General features: G+C 42.9%; 1 protein-coding gene across 3 annotated transcripts in view; it reads right to left on the bottom strand.

Moving 5' to 3' along the window:
* The window catches only part of snap25a (synaptosome associated protein 25a), a 120,196-nt gene that overhangs the window by 17,458 nt on the left and 83,507 nt on the right, over window positions 1-19,231 (bottom strand). For all 3 annotated transcript variants that reach the window (XM_078556444.1, XM_078556442.1, XM_078556443.1), the window contains one exon: window positions 7,648-7,696. In XM_078556444.1, coding sequence (XP_078412570.1) covers window positions 7,648-7,696 — 49 coding nt within the window. The remainder of the gene's footprint in view (window positions 1-7,647; window positions 7,697-19,231) is intronic.

The following is a 19,231-nucleotide window of genomic DNA, read 5'->3' as shown; positions in this document are numbered from 1 at the left end:
CTGTCAGCAGTTCATCAAAGCACAAAAAAGTATAATGATAACAGAACACATTGGTTATATTGATTGACTGGTCAGTGGGTGTCTTGCTTAGTCCTTAGCTTAATGAGTTGCCACTGCCCAGGCAATCACCTGATACATGTATTTAAAAGTCATAACAGTCTGTGCGAGCAATGTACGGAATAAGGAGATTAAATCCACTGATCCCGAGCACTGTAAATCCATAAGCGTCTCTTGCGTTCAAAGCGGAAAGGGACAGAGCAGAGTTTAAAATGGTGGTTGGATGGGAGCAAGATTAAATCTTACAATAATGATCAGAGCCCTTTCTCAAAACCTATTATTCTTACAAAATTATTCCAAAGAGCACTATGCTATGTAGTACCAAACTATATTTCAAACTGAATGCATATTTACTTCATTTTATCAGATTTAGTTTCCATAGGCTGTAAAATATGAGTCCCCAGTAAATAAAAATGCATAATACCTCTACCAGAATCAAAACTCCATCAAAAGGTTATTCAACAGGTTTCATTTTATCATGGAACGCAAAACAATGCCAACTGCACCAGAACATGTTGCAGTCATTAATCTCTATCCCACATTTGTGGTTTGGTGTCCCTCAAACTATATATAACCAATTGTCTCTCTCCAGTGGAGACTCTCTAATTGAGGGAGATGTCTATGGTCCTTTGTGGACAAGGGCTAATTACTTACTTATTCATTTTTGTTGTAATTATAAAGAACATTTCAGGTTCATGCTGTACAAATTTTACTCACTTATCTCAACAAAAAATATGATTGCCTTTGTGACTGGGATATGGAATTTCATGTGAAGCAGGTTTAATGCTTCTTTAGCTGTTATTCTGTTATATGGGCAGTATTTAATTTTCTGGATGTTGTAATTCCCCCCTACAACACTAAACTTATAAATAATGATGCATTAAGCTTCCTCATAAAATCATTATGAGCAGCAAGTCTGCCATTTGTCTTCCTGGAACGCCTACCTTGTTCTGCACCTGTTTCTGACTTGTAGCATTTGCATAATAAATGACAGCAAAATACTGGTTGGAAATCTGAAATAAAAACAGAAAGTACTGGAACAACTCAGCAGGTCTGGCAGCGTCTATGGAGAGAGAAACAGAGTTAACGTTTCGAGCCCGTATGACCCTGTTTTTCTCTCCACGGATGCTGGTAGACTTGCTGAGTTGTTCCGGTATTTTCTGATTTTATTGTTGCATTGCCAACACCTCCCCCAACTTTGTGTTTTAATCTCTCCTGCCTTCCACCCGATCACATTTCTCCCCTTTGTCTTTCCTCCTTCACACCCTATTTCCCTGCATTTGTTTAAAACCTCGGCAGCTCACCGCCACCTTCTCAAAGGCAACTAGGGATGGGCAATAAATGCTGGCCCAGCCAGCGAAGCCCACATCCCCTAAATGAAAAAAAAACACAAGAAACTGTGCATTTATGTCACACTTCTCATGACCACCCGATGCGGTAAAGCACTTTACAGCCAATTAAGTACATTTTTTGAAGTGTAGTTACTGTTGTAATGTAGGAAACACAGCAGCCAATTTGTGCGCAGCAAACTCCCACAATCAGCAATGTGCTAATGACCAAGTAACCTGTTTTTCTGATGTTGGTTGAAGGATAACCATATGACCAGGTCACCAGGGATAATGTTCCCACTGTTCTTTGAAACAGTGCCATGGGATTTTTTACATCTGCCTGAGCAGGCAGGTGGAGTCTCAGTTTAATGTCTCATCTGAAAGATGACATCTCCAACAAAGCAGCACTCCCTCAGTACTGCACTGGAGCGTCAGCTTAATTTTTGCGCTTAAACCCTGGAGTGAATTCGGAACCTTGTGTTTCAGAAGCGAATGTGATACTGACTGAGTGACAGCTGACACATAACTCAAACTTTGTCCAGTTCTGACGAAAGTTCAATGGCCAGGCAGATTTTTGATCTTCAAGGGAGTCAAGGATTAGACAGGCAGGAAAGTACGGTTAACGCCAAAATCAGATCAGCCACGATCTTATCAAATAGTGGAGCAGGTTCGAGGGGTTAAATAGCCTACTGCTGCTCCTATTTCTTATGCTTTTAAGCATTAGCTCTGTTTTTCCCTCCACAGATACTGCCTGACCTGCTGTGTATTTCCAGCATTTTCAGTTTTTATTTTACAATTGGACAACTTGTATCCTTACATTACCGAAGTTTGCTATACATCAAAAGAATTTAATTGGCTGTGAATCACTTTGGGATGTCCTGAGGACAAGAAAGGGGTTCTATAAAATTGTCTCTTTCTTTCCTGGTCTTTCACTTTCTCTTCTCTCTTTCTCTCTCTCTCTCTCTGGAATCTTTCTTTGCTGAAATATAGATTACAATGGAAAACATTTATTTTACCAGTTTTGGAAAATGAAAAAAGTATGGCTCAATGTCATATCAAATTGATCCGTTAAAAAGAAAAATGCCTTCAGCATTCCTAAGAACGCTTTGTGCATATTTTGTGATTAAGTATCTCCTTTGAATTCGACTCATGTCAAATACAGTTCCATGAAAATGTATAACGGCTGTAGATTGGAGATACTGCATTAAATTATTCCTAGTTTGCACACTGCATGATAATTGATCTGGCACATTTTGCCTTACTGCCACAAGGCTTGCTCACTGGGTGTCAATGACACAATTGGGTTTAGATTCCTATGTGCATTGCTGAATGCGGAGGTGTTACAGCTTCATACACACACTTGACATTTGGTTTCATTGTTGCGGGTGCTTGGTTCTGGACTAAATTTGCTTTTATAATTGGTACCCTTTCCATTTGAATTCTGGCAAGTCCACCTCCTTCACTCTCACTGACTGCACTGGCATCCCATCAGGTGACCACATGCCATTACAGCCACTCATTGATCTGTTCTTTCCGCTTTTGCAGGAGAAGACAGCAAAAAAAATGGGAGAAAGAGAACACTAGGTGCTCCTCCATGATTTCCCAGCAAACAACACCGGGGGAAGGAGTGCTGGAGATCAGTGGCATTTTGGCCTCCCTGGACATCAGAGATGGGTGCCTTTCAGCTACCTGGTGACACAACCAAATACGTCATACAATACTAAGTCATGTTGACTTGATTTCTACAGGGTGTCGAAATATGATTATCCTCATATCAATATGTTGCAACATACTTACCGTGCAAGAACTAATGCCTGAGTTTCTCTCTGCTGGGATCTTCACACATGCAGCAGGTGTGCATGGACCCTGCAGATGGCAATTCCTCAGAGGAGTTGATCCCTGCTGAGGATGTAGTGTCACAGGATTCATGCTTACCCTGCATCAGCTCAGCTATTTGTCATCCGGTGGGATCAGTAAAGCAAGTAGTTGGGTTTTCACCTGGTGATTTACAATTCACAAGTGAACAAGAGCCAATGGCAGGGACTATGGAGAGTCTGTGTCGGAGACTGCAGCCCTCCCCAAGCTCTGCTCAGCTGGACATAGATAATGTACCCCTGGGACTGTCTATGGAAAGCATATTCAATGAGTAGCAGCAGGGAATCTGCATTGTACTGACAGGCAATCCAAGGGCACCTCCAGATGTGTGCAGGATTCTGAAGCGCACCATCAGCATGCAAATAGCTTATTCAATCACACATCTGGTGATCATAGGCATTCATTGCAGTGCTGTTGGGCTTCAATGGTTGGGTTTCAGACAGGTGGCATCAGCCAAGTGTGTATGACTTGAATCTTAACAGCTATCCCTCAAGTCTGTTTGCAGGTCCAAAGGCATCAAGGAGCTTGGACTGCTACAAGGTGAAAGCATCAGGGCAACTTCCCGGAAATCCTGTGCACACCTGCATAAAGATCTTTATGTGGTCGCATACTAGCTGCACATTGATGGAGTGGAAGGCCTTGCGGCTGACAAGTACTCCTGGGTGATGTGGGGTGCCTGGATTGCCAATGTGTGCGTTCTATGATGCCCTGCGCCTGTGGGAAGCCAGCCAGAGATGCAAATCCAAGCTTCTGCTCATTCTGACTGGAGGCATTGCAGGCAAAGTCGACATAATTGCCAGCCCTGGCACACAATCTGTCTGCCAACTGGGAGCCTCTGGATATGTCTCTGGCAGGACCCTGGAAGGATCCAGAGGCAAAGAAGTTGAGGGCGGTGGTCACCTTGGCAGCCATTGTAACGCATGGCCGCTATACCCAGCAGGGAGCAGGGCTCCTTCTAGCTGACTGCAGCCATCTGCCACAACCTGACGTGACACTTCCTGAAACCCCTGTTGTTTCAAAGCCGTCCAGGCTACTCAGCCACTCCTCTCTGCTGCTCCCCTCTCTGTTATCCAGACGCAATTCTCTCAATAGTAGGCCAATGCTGGAGCGGTCATATTGCCCCTCGTCCGAGGCCCACTCGAAATCAGCCATCCATCCTGATGTGGGTCCGAAAACCTCCAAAGTGCAGAAAGTAACCTTTCAGCAAAAGCACTGTGAACGAACCCTTTCGCGCTAGTAGGTAAGAAAGCAGCTGAGAGCACTGTGTACATATTGTCGTGTTTCCGTTGAGGGCTCCCTCAATTGTTGCTGCCTTCTCACCTTCCCTTCGCTGGCAAGTTACAGGAAACCTGTGGAATGGGTAATAAACTTAAAATGGTGTTGAAACATGCTCCCCAACTGAGCGATTACCATTTACTAATAAGCAAACCACCGCTCCTGAGGGGTTAGCACGCAACCTGCCTCGGGCACTCAAGTTAAAATATGGAAGCCAGTGGCTGCAAATGGCTTCCCAACACACTCACATTTTTGCTGGATTTAACTATAGCCTAAACTCACTTGCTCCTGCAGGTTAGAATTCCTGCCCTGTCTTTCATTAGTTAGGACAAAGAGTCTTGAAAATTGTGTGTAATATTTGGAGAGGCTCTTCTAATTATGTTAATATTTGCAGTGGACCGCCTACATGATTAAGTTTGAAACCCAGCGTTGTAATGACCAATCACATATGAACCAGGTGTACTGTATGTTTTCCATATTTAAAATTCCTTCTTTATCGCGTTCACTAAAAGGAAAATACACAAGTTATTTGAGGAGATCAAAAGTGGGAAGGTAGTAATTTTGAAAGGTTACTATCCAAGTTCCCAGTGTCGTATCTGTGAGTTGCTAGCTTAGTGACTGCTACCACCGCTCACTGTCACTTGCAGCAGCTATAACTGTAAGGGAGTGGGTTTGCGATATAATAGGAGTCTTGCACATCACATATTATCCATTTCTACTGTCTCCTGCTTGAATGAAAGCAACTTGAAATCCATGTAAATCTTCAGAAAGGAAAATACAGTTTTGGAAGCTGTCCTCTTTTTAATGTGACAGATTTTGATGGCATAAAATAACCATTCCAGGATACAGAATACGCAGCGCATGTCTCAGAGGGAAAAATAAGAAACAACGTCATTTCAAGAAAAAAGCTATGAAACACCGTAAATAACACTTTGGTTCCTGCTGCACCTGAAATGTTGGGTGGAAATTTAAACCTTTTCAGTGATAGCATCCTGTGGTATTTTGCGAGGGGTCCAATAAATAGTAATGAGAGAGGTTGTTTTTTGGTAGGTATGGCTCAGAGATTTACACAGAAGGAAGCGAGGTTGAAAGAGAGTAGGAGGTATGTGTTGTGAGAGATAGAAGCAAGCGTTTGCAGATTACCTCATCTGTGATCAAGATATTAAGAGTAGAGAGGCCATGAGAGATTAGGAGGTTGAGTAGGTGACAATGAACATGGTTAAGGAAGATTTTTTTCATATTCTTTCATGGGATGTGGGCTTGGCCAGCATTTGTTGCCCATCCCTGATTGCCCCTTGAGAAGGCGGTGGTGAGCCACCTTCTTGGACTATTGCAGTCCATCTATACCCAAAGCGTTGTTAAGAAAGGAATTCCTGGAGCTTGCTCCCTGAACAGTGAAGGAACGGTGATATTGTTTCAAGTCAGGATGGCGTGTGGCTTGAGGGAACTTTCAGGTGGTGGTGTTCCCATGCTGTTCTTATCCCTCTAGGTGGTAGAGGCCGTGAGTATGGAAGGTGCTGTCAAACGAGTCTTGGCGAGTTGCTGCAGTGCATCTTATATATGGTACACACCGCTGCCACTGTGTGTCGGTGATGAAGGAGGTGAATGTTTAAGGTGGTGGATGGGGTGCTGATCAAGCGGGCTGCTTTGTCCTGGATGGGTATCAAGTTTCTTGAGTGTTGTTGGAGCTGCGCTCATCCAGGCAAGTGTTTATATAAAGAGGTTATAGGAAGAGAGTAATTTAGTCATAACAGGGGTCAGTGAACTCAGTAGAGAGAGCAGGGGGGTTGAGATGGATATCGCTGCCATTAGCTATAAGCGGAAAGCCGCATTGACTTCCTCACTTAAAATGCAATCAGGATATCATTGAACAGTTTAAATTCATGAGGCCCCTGCACTAGCTTTTATGCGATGGCCACTCCACCCCCGACCCATGTAGAACGATTCAGATTACAATCCAAAGCAGTCAGGATCTGAACAGGTGAGTAACCCACTCCTTTTTTAATGCTCAGTTTTAGGTAAAGTTAACATCGACTCTTTATTCTTCTATCGGTGTCCCCCTCCATTTAGACCCTCTGCTATTGAAACAGTCTGCTTCTATCCACAAAAGCAAAATATGGCAGATTCTGGACATCCAAAATAAAACAGAAAATGCTCGAAATGCCCAGCAGGTCTGACAGCATCTGTTCTGATGAAAGGTCACAAATCTGAGTTAAAAATTGATCTGAAGTGTTAACTGTTTCTCTCTGCACAGATGCTATCAGACCTGCTGCGTATTTCAAGCTTTTTCTGTTTCTTTCTGCTTCTATCTATCCTGCCCCATCTTTTTATAATTTGAAACACTCTTTATCATATCTGCCCCATGATCTGTGCTGTGTTAATCAAAACCCCATTCAAGTCTTTTGCTGATATATTTGTATTTCCTCATACTAGTGACCCTGCAGGGTAACCTCTCTCAAGCCTCAATATCTTTCCTGTAGTCTGGAGCCCAATAGTTTGGCATTTCCTGAGGATAACCTGGGGCTGACTGATTTGAAGTGTTGGTTTTCACTTGGTCTGTCTCTATAGCAATGGATTTTTAAGCTTCCCATTGTTAGGGATCTCCTGAAAAGTTTACCACTCGCCCCTTTTCCTATACATTCGGAGGATGGGGGTTGAAGTTTTGCTGATGTTAAAAATACATTTTTCCACAGGTCGCCGGCCATAGTTATTTTGGACAAATTGAACACCCTCGCTGTCAATAAAATTAGCAACACTGCTAAACAATTTGTACTGCACAGAACACTCATTGTATGATCCGCAGACACTTTGGGCCTGATTTTAACTTACTCAAAGCCGTTCACCTATGCAGAGTTAAAATCAGGCCCTTTGTTCCAAAGGTTAGAATCCAGGGGAGTAATTTTGACTCCTTGGTGATGGTGTAAAACAGACAATTGTGGATTAGCAGCCCACTTTACATCCCCTCCTGCTTGTACCTCTGTCGCGGAGTTAAGATAGCAGCTCGTTGTATGGAAAAAAAACGCTTTACAGATTTAAAGAGAATTCAAAACATAACATTTCAAAGCGCCCAGTGCAGGATTTAACATCACGAATTGAAACGTTTCGAACTTACCTCCTTGTTCATCCAACATGACCAAAGTTCTGATTCCAGCATCCTTACTCTATCCTCCAAATCATCGGAACAAGGCGGAGGAAGTTAGAGAAAGAAAAATCAGTCAGTCAACAAAGATGTTTCAGAACGCCAAAAGACCAAGAGGAAATCATGATTAAAAACCAGACATTGGTTTAACTGCTGAAATCAATGAAGTTATGTGGCATTTAATATGACTGTATTGTTATTTAACTACAGTTATGAAGTTGTCTTGTTGAGCCTGAAAGAGGTTTGTTGATGCAGTCGCTCAATTCTAACTTTATATTCGTCTTACCAAACTTACACAGAGTGAAGACATGGGAGATCTGATCAAGCCAGCATAGTAATTGCTGATCAAATACATCACAAAATCCACAAAGTAAGAATCGATCTTATAGTTAATAAGATGGCATTGGTTTTGAAAGATAAGCCAAGGAAAAGCTAGACATTTGAAACTCAAGAGGGTGCAGCGCTGTTGTACCTTTATATCACAGATATTCTCAAGTTAGTTATTCACTGGGGTCATACCAACATAGCGTGGTCCACTTATTTTATCAGAGTATTGCTGAAAAAAGAGACACGTTGAAGCTCTTCGTCTTGCACTCTTCATGTCTCTTTTCAGCAATTGTCAAGTTCTACACCAACAAACGACTATTATCATAACAGGGCTTCAGCTTGTACCCCAAAATCTTCATTCCGCAAGTGTGGCCATAAGCGACCCTCCACTACGAACACCACTTTAGAAAAGGAAAAAAAAATCAAAGCAGCCATTTAATTATTTGGTTGATTTTACACAGCACCCGCTTTATTCATTTATTTTGGAGCTCAAGGACTAGAAACTGTAGTGACATTCACACGATATTGGCCCTGGCGCTGGTGGAATGAAACTGGGGGGTGAGGCACCAGCTATGATCATAAGGAAAAAGGAGCAGGAGTCCATTCGGCCCATCGAGCCGCTTCCGCCATTCAATAAGACCATGGCTGATTTGAATGTGTAACCGTAACGCCACACAGCTGCCTGCCCCCATAATCCTTGACTCCCTAGGCAATCAGAAAACTGTCTAACTCAGCCTTGAATATATTCAATCACCCAGCCTCCACTGTTCTCTGTGGAAGAGAATTCCAAAGACTAACAACCCTGAGAGAAGAGCTTCCTCATCTCTGTTTTAAATGGGTGATCCTTTATTTTTAAACTGTGCTCCCTAGTTCCAGACGCCCCCATGAGAGAAAACATCCTCCCAGCGTCTACACTGTTTAATCCCCCAGAATCTTATAAGATCCAATAAGATCACCTCTCATTCTTCCAAACTCCAATGAGTATAGACCCAACCTGTTCAACCTTTCCTCATAAGACAACACCTTTGTCTTAGGAATTAGCCTAGTGAAGTTTCACTGATCAGCTTCCATTGGGGTTATATCCCTTCTTAACTGAGACCAAAACTCTAGGTGCAGCCTCACCAATGCCCTATATAGTTGTAGCAGGACTTCCCTACTTTAATACTCCATCCCCCTTGCAATCAATCCATTTGCCTTCCTTATTACTTGCTGTGCCTGCATGCTAACTTTTTAATGATTCATGTGCAAAGACACCCAGATCCCTTTGTACTGCAACATTCTACATTCTTCCCCATTTAAATAAGATTCTGCTTTTCTATTCTTCCTGCCATATTGGACAACCTCACACTTTTCCACATTACACTCCATCTGCCATTTTTTTGCCCATTCACTTAACATATCTATATTCCTTTGCAGACTCTTTGTATCCTCCTCACAACTTGCTTCCCTACCATCTAAAAAGCTGGTCCAATATAGTCTGACCCTTCACAGAAGTATTTAATAGAGGTCATAAATAGTTGAGGCCCCAGACTGATCCCTGGGGCACTCCACTAGTTACAGTTTGGCAACCTCAAAATTACCCATTTATCCCGACTTTCTGTTTCTTGTTATTCAATCCTCTATCCATGCTAATATATCACCCCCAACACCATGAGCTCTTGTGCAGTAACCTTTTGTGACACCTTATCAAATGTCTTTTGGAAATCCCATTACGCTACATCATTTACTGCTTCCCCCTTTATCCACCTTGCTTGTTACATTCTCCAGTAAATTCATCAAACACAATTTCCCTTTCACAAAACCATGGGCAGAATTTTGCCCTTGGTGGGCGAGCGGGTCCCACCGGCTTGGCAGCGGGCAGGCAGCCGAACTCCGCCACCGAAACGGGGCCGGCCGCCATTTTGAGTGGGCGGGCCAATTAAGGCCCACCCAGCAGCCATCCCGACAGGAAGCGCTGTGCACTTCCTGTGCGGGGGGTGGAGGGATTCTCCATCCGTCAAAGTGCGCTCTTTCATGCACGCACGCGAAAGAGCGCACTGCTCCCTGAGGCAAAGTCCTGCCTCAGGGAGTTTAGTGACAGGTAAGAAAAGTCAAAAAATAGAGAAATATTTAAATTATGAACATGTCCCCCTCATATGACAATGTCACACGAGATGGGACATGTTAATAAGAAAAACGTAAAGTTTATTAAATTTTTAAAAAACGGACATGAAACTTCGTCCCGCCAGTGGATGAAGTTTCATGAATAGTCTGGAGCCTGCTGGGGCTCCTGGCCTGCCCGCCAGCCTTAAGCTTGGACAGGCAGAGTCTTTAACAAGGTTAATTAGCCTGTCAATGGCCTTAATTGACCGTTGACAGGTCGATGGGTGGACAGCTGATTTCGCTGTCCGCCCGTCTTCCTGAAAATTTAAAGGGACCGGGATGATGTCGGGGATTCCTCCTGACGTCATCCTGTGTCATTTTCCCCTCGGCGAGCGGGCCCCACCCCCAAATCGCCGACGGGAAAATCCTGGCCCATGTGAACTCTGCCTGTTTGTATTATGATTTTCTAAATGTCCTGCTATTATCTCCTTAATAATGGATTGTAGCATTTTCCCACTAACAGGTGTTAAACTAACTCTATAATTTCCTGCTTTCTGTCACCTTCTTTTCTCAGATAATGGTGTTCCATTTGTGATTTTCCAATCTGCTGGGACATTTCCAGAATCTAGGGAATTTTGGAAGATTACAACCAATGCATCCACTATCTCAGCAGCCACTTCCTTTAAGACCCTAGGATGCAGGCTATCAGGTCCAGGGGACTTGTCAGCCTTTAGTCCCACGAGTCTCCTGGTAGTTTTTTTCTGCTGATCATGATTGATTTAAGGTCCTACTTTCCTTTTGCCTCTTGAGTTCTACTATTCTTGGGATGCTTCCTGTGTCTTCTAATGTGAAGACAGATACAAAATACTTGTTCAAAGGCTCTGGCCAGGATTTTCCGGTCATTGGGCAGGCTCGGTGGGGATGAGTGGGAATGGCCATGAAACAGGCCGCTGCCCGCGATCAGGCCCCGACTGCAATTTCACACTGACTGGCCAATGAACGGCCAGCCAGCATGAAACGCACGCTGCGGTGCTCAGCGCTGCCGGGGTGGGGGCGTGAGGAGCGCGAGCGCTGAAGTTCAGGCATGCGCACAAGTGCGTGCAATAAAAGCTCCCCGAGGCACAGAGCTGCCTCAGGGAGCTGAAGAATTTTATCCATAAAACTGAAGATTTTTAAAACAATGAAAACATATCCCCTCATGTGGCTCTGTCACATCAGCAGGGGCATGTAAGATATGAGTGTCAAAATGTTTTTTTTAAAATCACTGGACGAAACCTCATCCTGCCTGTGGATGAGGTTTCGCCAAAAATGCGAAGGCTGCTTGGCCTTTACGCCCGCCCGCCAACCGCACGGGCGGCGAAAAATTCTAGTCAATTAATTGATTAAGGGTCTTAATAGGCCACTTAATTGTTGGCGGGCGCACTGCCAACTCCCAGGCGCCCCCGCCCACCAAAATATCGTGCAAGTGCGCGATGAAGTTGGGCACACACCCACACCAAGCGAAAAATTCTGGCCTCTGTCATTTACTTGTTTCCCATGATTAATTCCCCACTTTCACCCCCTAAGGAACCAATGCTTATCTTAGCTACTTTTCTTCCTTTTCATATTCTTGTAGGATATGTCTGTTTTTATATTTATTGCTACTTTTCTCTTATACTCCAATTTTTCCCTCTTTTTCTTTAGTCATTCTTTGCTGGCTTCTGAAATTTTCCCAATATTCTGTGCTACCACTAGTCATTGCAGCATTGTACGCCTTTTCTTTCAATTTCATTAACTTCCTTAGTTAGCCATGGATGGTGCATCCTTCTTGTAGTGTCTTTCTTTTTCAATGGAATATATCTTTGTTGAGGGTTATGAAATATTTCCTTAAATGTCTGCCACTGCTTCTCTACTGTCTTACATTTTAACCTTTTTTCCAAGTCCACTTTAGCCAACTCTGTCTTCATGCCCTTTTAATTGCCTTTATTTAAGTTTAAGACACTAGTTTCAGGCCCAAATTTCTCACCCTCAAACTGAACATGAAATTCTATCATGTTATGATCACTCTTACCGAATGCATCTGCACCATGAGGTAATTCCCGTCTCATTACACATTGCCAGGGCTAAGATAACCTGTTCCCTGGTTGGTTGCAGAATGTATTGTCCTAAGAAACTGTCCAGAACACACTCTATGAATTCCTCTGGAATACACTCTATGAAGTCATTCTCCAGGCTAATTTTGCCAATCTGCTTTATCCAAGCTATATGAATATTAAAATCTCCCATGATTATTGCAGTACCTTTCTTACAAACCCCCATTATTTCTTGATTATGCTCTGTCCTAAGTGTAGTTACTGTCAGGGGGCTTATAAACTACTCCGACCAGTGAATTCCTTCCTTTGCTTTTTTAAAAATCTCCATTCAAACTGCTTTTACATTTTGATACTCTGAACCAAGATCATTTCTCATTACCATACTGATTTAATCCTTTATTAACAAAGCCACCCTTTTCCTTTCTTCCTGCCCTTCTGAAATGTCAAATACCCTTGAATGTTCAGGTCCAAGCTGCGATCACTTTGCAACCATGTCTCTGTAATGGGTAAAATATCACGCTCATTTATTTCTATTTGTGGTACAATTTCATCCATCTTGTTATGAATACTGTGTTCATTTGGATAAAGAGCCTTTAATTCTGTCTTTTTACCACTGTTCCCTATTCTGACCTTGCATTCTGGTTCATTCTTACATTTCTACACTCTGTCCCTTCTTATCACACTCTGGTTTTCATTACCTGCATTGCTACCCTGCACTACTGCTTTGCCCTTTCTCTTTAACTTCCAAATCTCCCCTCACATAAACCCTCTCCTCCTCAACTATTTAATTTAAAGCCCTCTCTACAACCCTAGTTATACAATTCACCAGTACACTGGTTCTCAACACAGTTCAGGTGAAGGGTGGCCCAACAGTACATTTCCCTCCTTCCCCAGTGCTGGTGCCAGTATCCCATGAATCGAAACCCATTTCTCCCACACCAATCTTTGAGCCATACATTTAACTCTCTAATCTTATTTCCCTTATGCCACTTTGCTTGTGGTTCAGGTATTAATCCAGAGATTATTACCTATGAAATAATGCGCTTATAACGAGGTGTCAATGTAGGGGCACTATGGGTCATGTTATTGTAGGATCTGTGCGTACATTTGTGTTAATAAGAATTTAAATGTTTCTGAAAGAAAGAGACATATCGAAGCTTTTGGTCTTGCGCTCATCAGGACACTTAGCAAGAATACCAAATATAAGGGGAAAACAAGAATTTATACTGTATGAGAAGAGAGTACTGATTGGTTAGTAAGTGGACTAATACACAGGGCCCTGTTCCTTGCAGACAGAAAGAACATGTACACGCATAGCCCTTGTTTCAGCTAAACAAAATAAGTGACAGCCATTCGCTGTCACTCCTCAGGGAAATGTGTGGACCAATCAGGGTCAAGCTGCCTGGTTTAAATTTCAAACAATGCTTGGCAGTTAACTGTCAGTCACCATTACCTGAGCATTCACCATGGCAATACCTACACCAATCAGAGTCCACTTGCCAACCAATCAGCATTCTCTTCTCATACAGTATAAATTGTTGCTTTCCCCTTATATTGGTATTCTTGTGAAGTGTCTGATGAGTGCAAGATGAAAAGCTTTGACATGTCTCTTTTTTCAGCAACACTCAAGTTCTGTACTACCAAACAACTATTAATTAAAATGTTAAGTTACAGATAGATTTCCAACGCAAGTATTTAAATCACAATGGTTGTTACAATTTGAAGTATCATTATTATATTCCTGATAGACAATTGGTGAAGGATGAAACTGGAGCCAATCTTTACACAGTTTAGATTTATTCAGAGAGTGAAACTTTACAAGTATATACCTCACAACTCAACTATCAGCACCACAGTATTAGTGTCACTTTAGATGGGCTCAAGCAACAACCTAATCAATGCCCTCCGTGTGCATATAATTAAACACAATTGATATACAATTAACCAAAATGCTCTTGGGGACAGATTCAACTCAAAGTCTGCTATTTTTCTGGCGTAAAAATCTCCAAATTTCACCTCATGATCTGACTCGTCTAAACACAGCAGTCGCGCACTGGACACTACATTGGATCAGCCAACTTTTAGCAGACAAGGGTGCCCATTTGAACTAGGCATTGGGCTCTTTAAAGGTGCACATGGGGAGCTCAGACTGGTTGTAGGGTCCTGAAAGTGAAACACAGGTATAAAAGGGTAGAGGTTGACCCATGCATGCCTGCCTAGATGTACCAGACATTTGAGCAGCCTCATCCAAGATTCTTAAAAACACCAATGAAGACTGGTCACAAAAAAGGTCCAAGAAATTTTCAGTTTTTATTCAGGTGGGCTCCACCTCAGCCCACAAGTAAACCTCTGGCCCAATGCAGGCACGTTTGAGGGTTCCCTGCCTTTTCCATGCCGTACAGCCACCAAACCCCCTAGCTTGATCGACCTGGCAGGCTGCTCGGCACAGTATTTGGATGATATCACACCCTCCCTTGTCCATGAGCTGCAGCGGGGCACCTGCCTGGAAGCCATAGATTGCCAGCAGCATTTACAGGGCAAATTCACATCACAGAATATTACAGCACAGAAACAGGCCATGCAGTTCGCCAAGTCTCCACTAGTGGTTTTCCCCAAAATTTAATCCAACTCCCTTCATCACTCCCCTGTAATAGTCTGAGGTGCAGAGGGATCTAGGTGTTCTAGTACATGAGCCACAAAAAGTTAGTATGCAGGTACAGCAAGTAATTAAGGTGGCTAATGCAATTCTATCCTTTATTACGCGAGAGATTGAACATAAAAGTAAGGATGTTATGCTTCAGTTATATAGGGCGTTGATGAGACCACACCTCGAATACTGCGTGCAGTTTTGCTCTCCTTATTTAAGGAAGGATGTAAATGCATTGGAGGCGGTTCAGAGGAGGTTTACTAGATTGATACCTGGAATGAGTGGGTTGTCTTATGAGGACAGGTTGGTCAGACTGGGCTTGTTTCCACTGAAGTTTAGAAGAATGAGGGGTGATTTGATTGAAGTATAAGATCCCAAACAGCTTTGACAAGGTGGACATCGGAAGGATGTTTCCTCTTGTGGGTGAGTCCAGAACTAGGGGACACTGTTTTAAAATTAGGGGTTGCCCTTTTAGGACGGAGATGAGGAGAAATTCTTTCTCTGAGGGTTGTGTGACTTTGGAACTCTCTGCCTCAGAAGGTGGCACTTTTGACAATTATTTTAAATTTGGGTCCTCTGGTTATTGGCCTTTCTGCAAGTGGAAACTGTTTCTCTTTACTTATTCAAGAGAAACCTTTCATGATTTATAGAGCAGTTAACAATAATTTCAATTACTTAATATGTTTCATTAAAATAACATTTCAGAGCACCAAAAGGCTTTGACACCCGTTGCTGGCAAAAATGAAAATAAAATGCTCCTAAACAGATTGAAATCGACTGCACAGAATCAAATGGCACATTAAGATTATTGTGAGTTCAGCACTTAAAAAACTTAGGGGGCAGTTTCCCCCGGATACCTTAGGCACTATAAAGAGCCTTCATGATGGTGAAGATGAGTCTTGAGCTGATGCAGTTTAGCCCATGTTTAACACAAAACAGCATTGAGTTGAAGGTTAAGTTTGAAATGGCTGCCTGGAGGATTGTTAAGGGTCTGGCTGCCACTTAAATTGCCTCCTAGCACTCATTAAGGAGCCGCACAGCATCATGGTGGCTAACACTTGACTCAATGCCCTCTCCTAACAGCGTCCATCTGTTTGGGAGTAAGCAAGTTGTTGCTGAGGGTTTTGACTGTGACTCGAATGTATATCATCATTTAGTGTCCACCTGCGACTGCAGGTTTGAAGAGGATTTTTGAAACACATCAGGAAACTTTCTGGGAGACTTTGTCAAGATGTCACCTACACTCTATCATTCTGAAAATTCTCTGAAGACATCAGGTAAAAACAGTAAGGGGTGTTCTACTATATCTTATTGAACACCTTATAGGAGTCACTAGGAGAAAGGGAGTTCTTGGTCATGAGCATCTCGCTAGGGCTCCCCCTTGGGTCTGGATGAGGAATGCAAGGAGGACATGGGACCAGGCAGAAAAGCACCAGCTGCTGCGGGGGAGAGGGACAGGAGGGTGAGGTGGACTCCATCCTCACTGCAAGGACAGGACATCCGTCCTCCTCTGGACCTCCTCCAGCAGAACCTCCAGTGCCATGTCCGGGAACGTGTGCACCCTCTCCCTCAGTTCCTGAGCCATTTTGAAACCTGCCACTGTGTGTCAGCCAGCTCACTCCACACCTTCAGTGGAAGTGTGGTGAGTGGAGCCAACATCTCCTCCTCCATAAAAGTTGTGATTAATCAGCATTTGAGAGCTAAACCTGCAAGTGTCTGTCTTAGTATCTCCAGGCAAGTTCAAATTATGGTAATCAGCAGTTAGGACCAAAATTGCATGATAAAACTAAACTTTCAAACAGATATGTTTTATTAGCACAGCACCAGTTTAGTATCTGTTTTCACTCTTTTGCCAAAATGGCCCCTTTAGTTTATTGTTTTCTCTGAATATGATCTTCTATTTTGAAAACAAGTTTGGCTCTGCACTTCTTTTTATTAGTACTTCAGACCATAAGTGCTGGAATCATCCTGCTCTCCTCTGAACCCTCAATAAGCATCATTATTCCTTGGTACATGGCAAAACTGCACACAATGCTACAAATGTACTTTCCCAGTGGAGGTAAATACCAGTATTTGCTTCATTTTACATATAACGGCATCCCACTAATTCTTCAATAATTGGCCATTACATTTCACCCAAATACTTTCCTTTTCCCTATTTGTTAAATACCACTTATTAATGCTCTATAAATTTCATTGTTTTAATGCACACACCTTTACATTTGTGACTGTCAAGATCCATTAACCACAACTTACCTCGATTACTTAATTGGTCAAGATCATTTTCAATTCAATCAATTTGGCTCAATCTCATCTTCAGACCACTTAGCTCAGTGTCACAGTTAATCTGATAATATCATTGCATAGCAAGTGCCTCCTACATATTATTCAGGAACAGCAGAATAAACTCTTGAAAAACTCTAATGGATTAACCCAGCGATTTCCCATTTATCGCCATCTTTTGTGCTTTTGAATTATTGTCGACCTTTTCTTTCTTTTTCAACCAATCTTCTTCCCCTCCCCCTCTGCTGAATTGCCGCCTCCTGTGGTAAGGTTCAATTGGCATTGATCATTTGTCAACAGCTTGTTCAAAGGGGTCATTGTAAGTCTAGTGAGTTTTGGCAGTCTATTGAACCGTGAAGGGCTTCACAGCAGAGTCTGATCCTCTCCCCGTCCTCACTCATCCAGTACCCACACCTCAGTAACCTGGAACTTGTCTGATTTGTCCATCTCTAACCCAGGGATCTGCCAGCTGCAGAACTAAAGGGGAGATGGTGGCATAGTGATGATGTCAGTGGACTAGTGATCCAGAAACCCAGGCTAATGCCCAGAGGGCCTGGGTGCACAGGTTCAAATCCCACCATAGTGGCTGGTGGAATTCAATATTCAATTAATAAATCGGAATATAAGCTAGTTTCAGTAATTGTGACCATGAAACTATCATTAAATGTCATAAACCCCCATCTGGCTCACTATAGTATCCTTTAGGGAAGGAAATCTGCCATCCTTACCTGTCTGGCCTACATGTGGTTGACTCTTAACTGCCCTTTGAAATCAGTTCAAGGGCAATTAGGGATGAGCAACAATTGCTGGCCTTGCCAGTGACATCCACATCCGGTGAAAGATAAAAGAATCCCTACCGCTGACTTGGTTGATTTCACTAACTTAACATAGACCAGGAATTGAACATGGTATCTTCCAGGCCTACATGACTCAGTTACTCACCGTCGTGAGGTACTGAACCAATGGAAAGTCCACTTTCTATTGTCGATTGAGTTTTCAATCGCAATTGTGTAAAATGCATCTGAGCTTTTCCTTCCTACCTTTGACAGCACCCCCTAAACCCAAGACCCCCACCATCTAGATTCTAGAATGACAAGGGCAGAAGGTGCATGGCAACACTATCGCCTCCAAGTTCCCCTCTGAGCCACACATTATCCTGACTTGGACATATGTTGGCCGTTCTTTTGTAGTTGCTGGGTCAACTTGCTGGAACTCCCTACCCAACAGCATTGTGCAAGTACCTTCACCACATGGACTGCAGTGGCTCAAGAAGAGGCTGACAACATTTTCCAGAGTAACTTGGGGGTGCGCAATAAACGTCAGACTTGCCAGCAACACCCGCATCTTCAGAATTATTGGAATAAAATTGCCTCACTCTATATTCGAACATTTAGGGCAGCACCCAGTATCTTCCAATGTCTAGTATTGCTCTATTTATGATGTCTTAAAAATATTACCTGGTGCCTTTTAAAAAAATTTCCTTCCTCATTTCATCAAGGATTCTAGTTCATGTATCCAGTAGGCATGCATGAACACATTTTCCAGTCCAGTGACTGAAGTGAACAGCCACTTAATTTACTGATTTTTGGATGAATATATTTGGCTGAGGAAAGGGTAAATCATTGTAAGCAGTTAAAAAAACACACACACACACACACACGTTGCAATGTATCTGAAACATGCCCACTGAGAGCACTCATACCCTTTAAAAGATCATAAGGCAGGTCTAGATTGAGAAGCCATCTAATCTCATCATAACCACTCACGTTAGCTTCTCATCCCAGCTGTTTTACTGTTTTGCAGGCACTGCCCTGGGATCATCCTCTTTCCCTTTGCAAACTCAATGCAACTATTGATCATTGTCTGTTTTCAAAGCATCTGACATCCGCCCTAAATATTACCTTCAGCTCTCTGAACCCATAGCCTCTTGTGCTGCTGCCTGGCATATCTCCAACTATTGGTTCGGGTTTCCTTCCTGCGTCCCAGTCAATGTTTTATATAATAAGGGTACCGTCTGTGACATCTCTTCAAAAGGTGACAATGCAGACAGTGTCTATTACATGGCATAGAAAATACTTAATAGGCTACAGGAAATACACCTGAAACAATAGTTTAACAATTCGTCCCTCATAGCTCTTTGATTTGA

The sequence above is a fragment of the Cetorhinus maximus genome, chromosome 14 (assembly GCF_964194155.1).
Source record: "Cetorhinus maximus chromosome 14, sCetMax3.hap1.1, whole genome shotgun sequence".
In the NCBI taxonomy this organism is placed as follows: Eukaryota; Metazoa; Chordata; class Chondrichthyes; order Lamniformes; family Cetorhinidae; genus Cetorhinus; species Cetorhinus maximus.
This window is presented reverse-complemented; position numbering and strand designations above follow the sequence as displayed.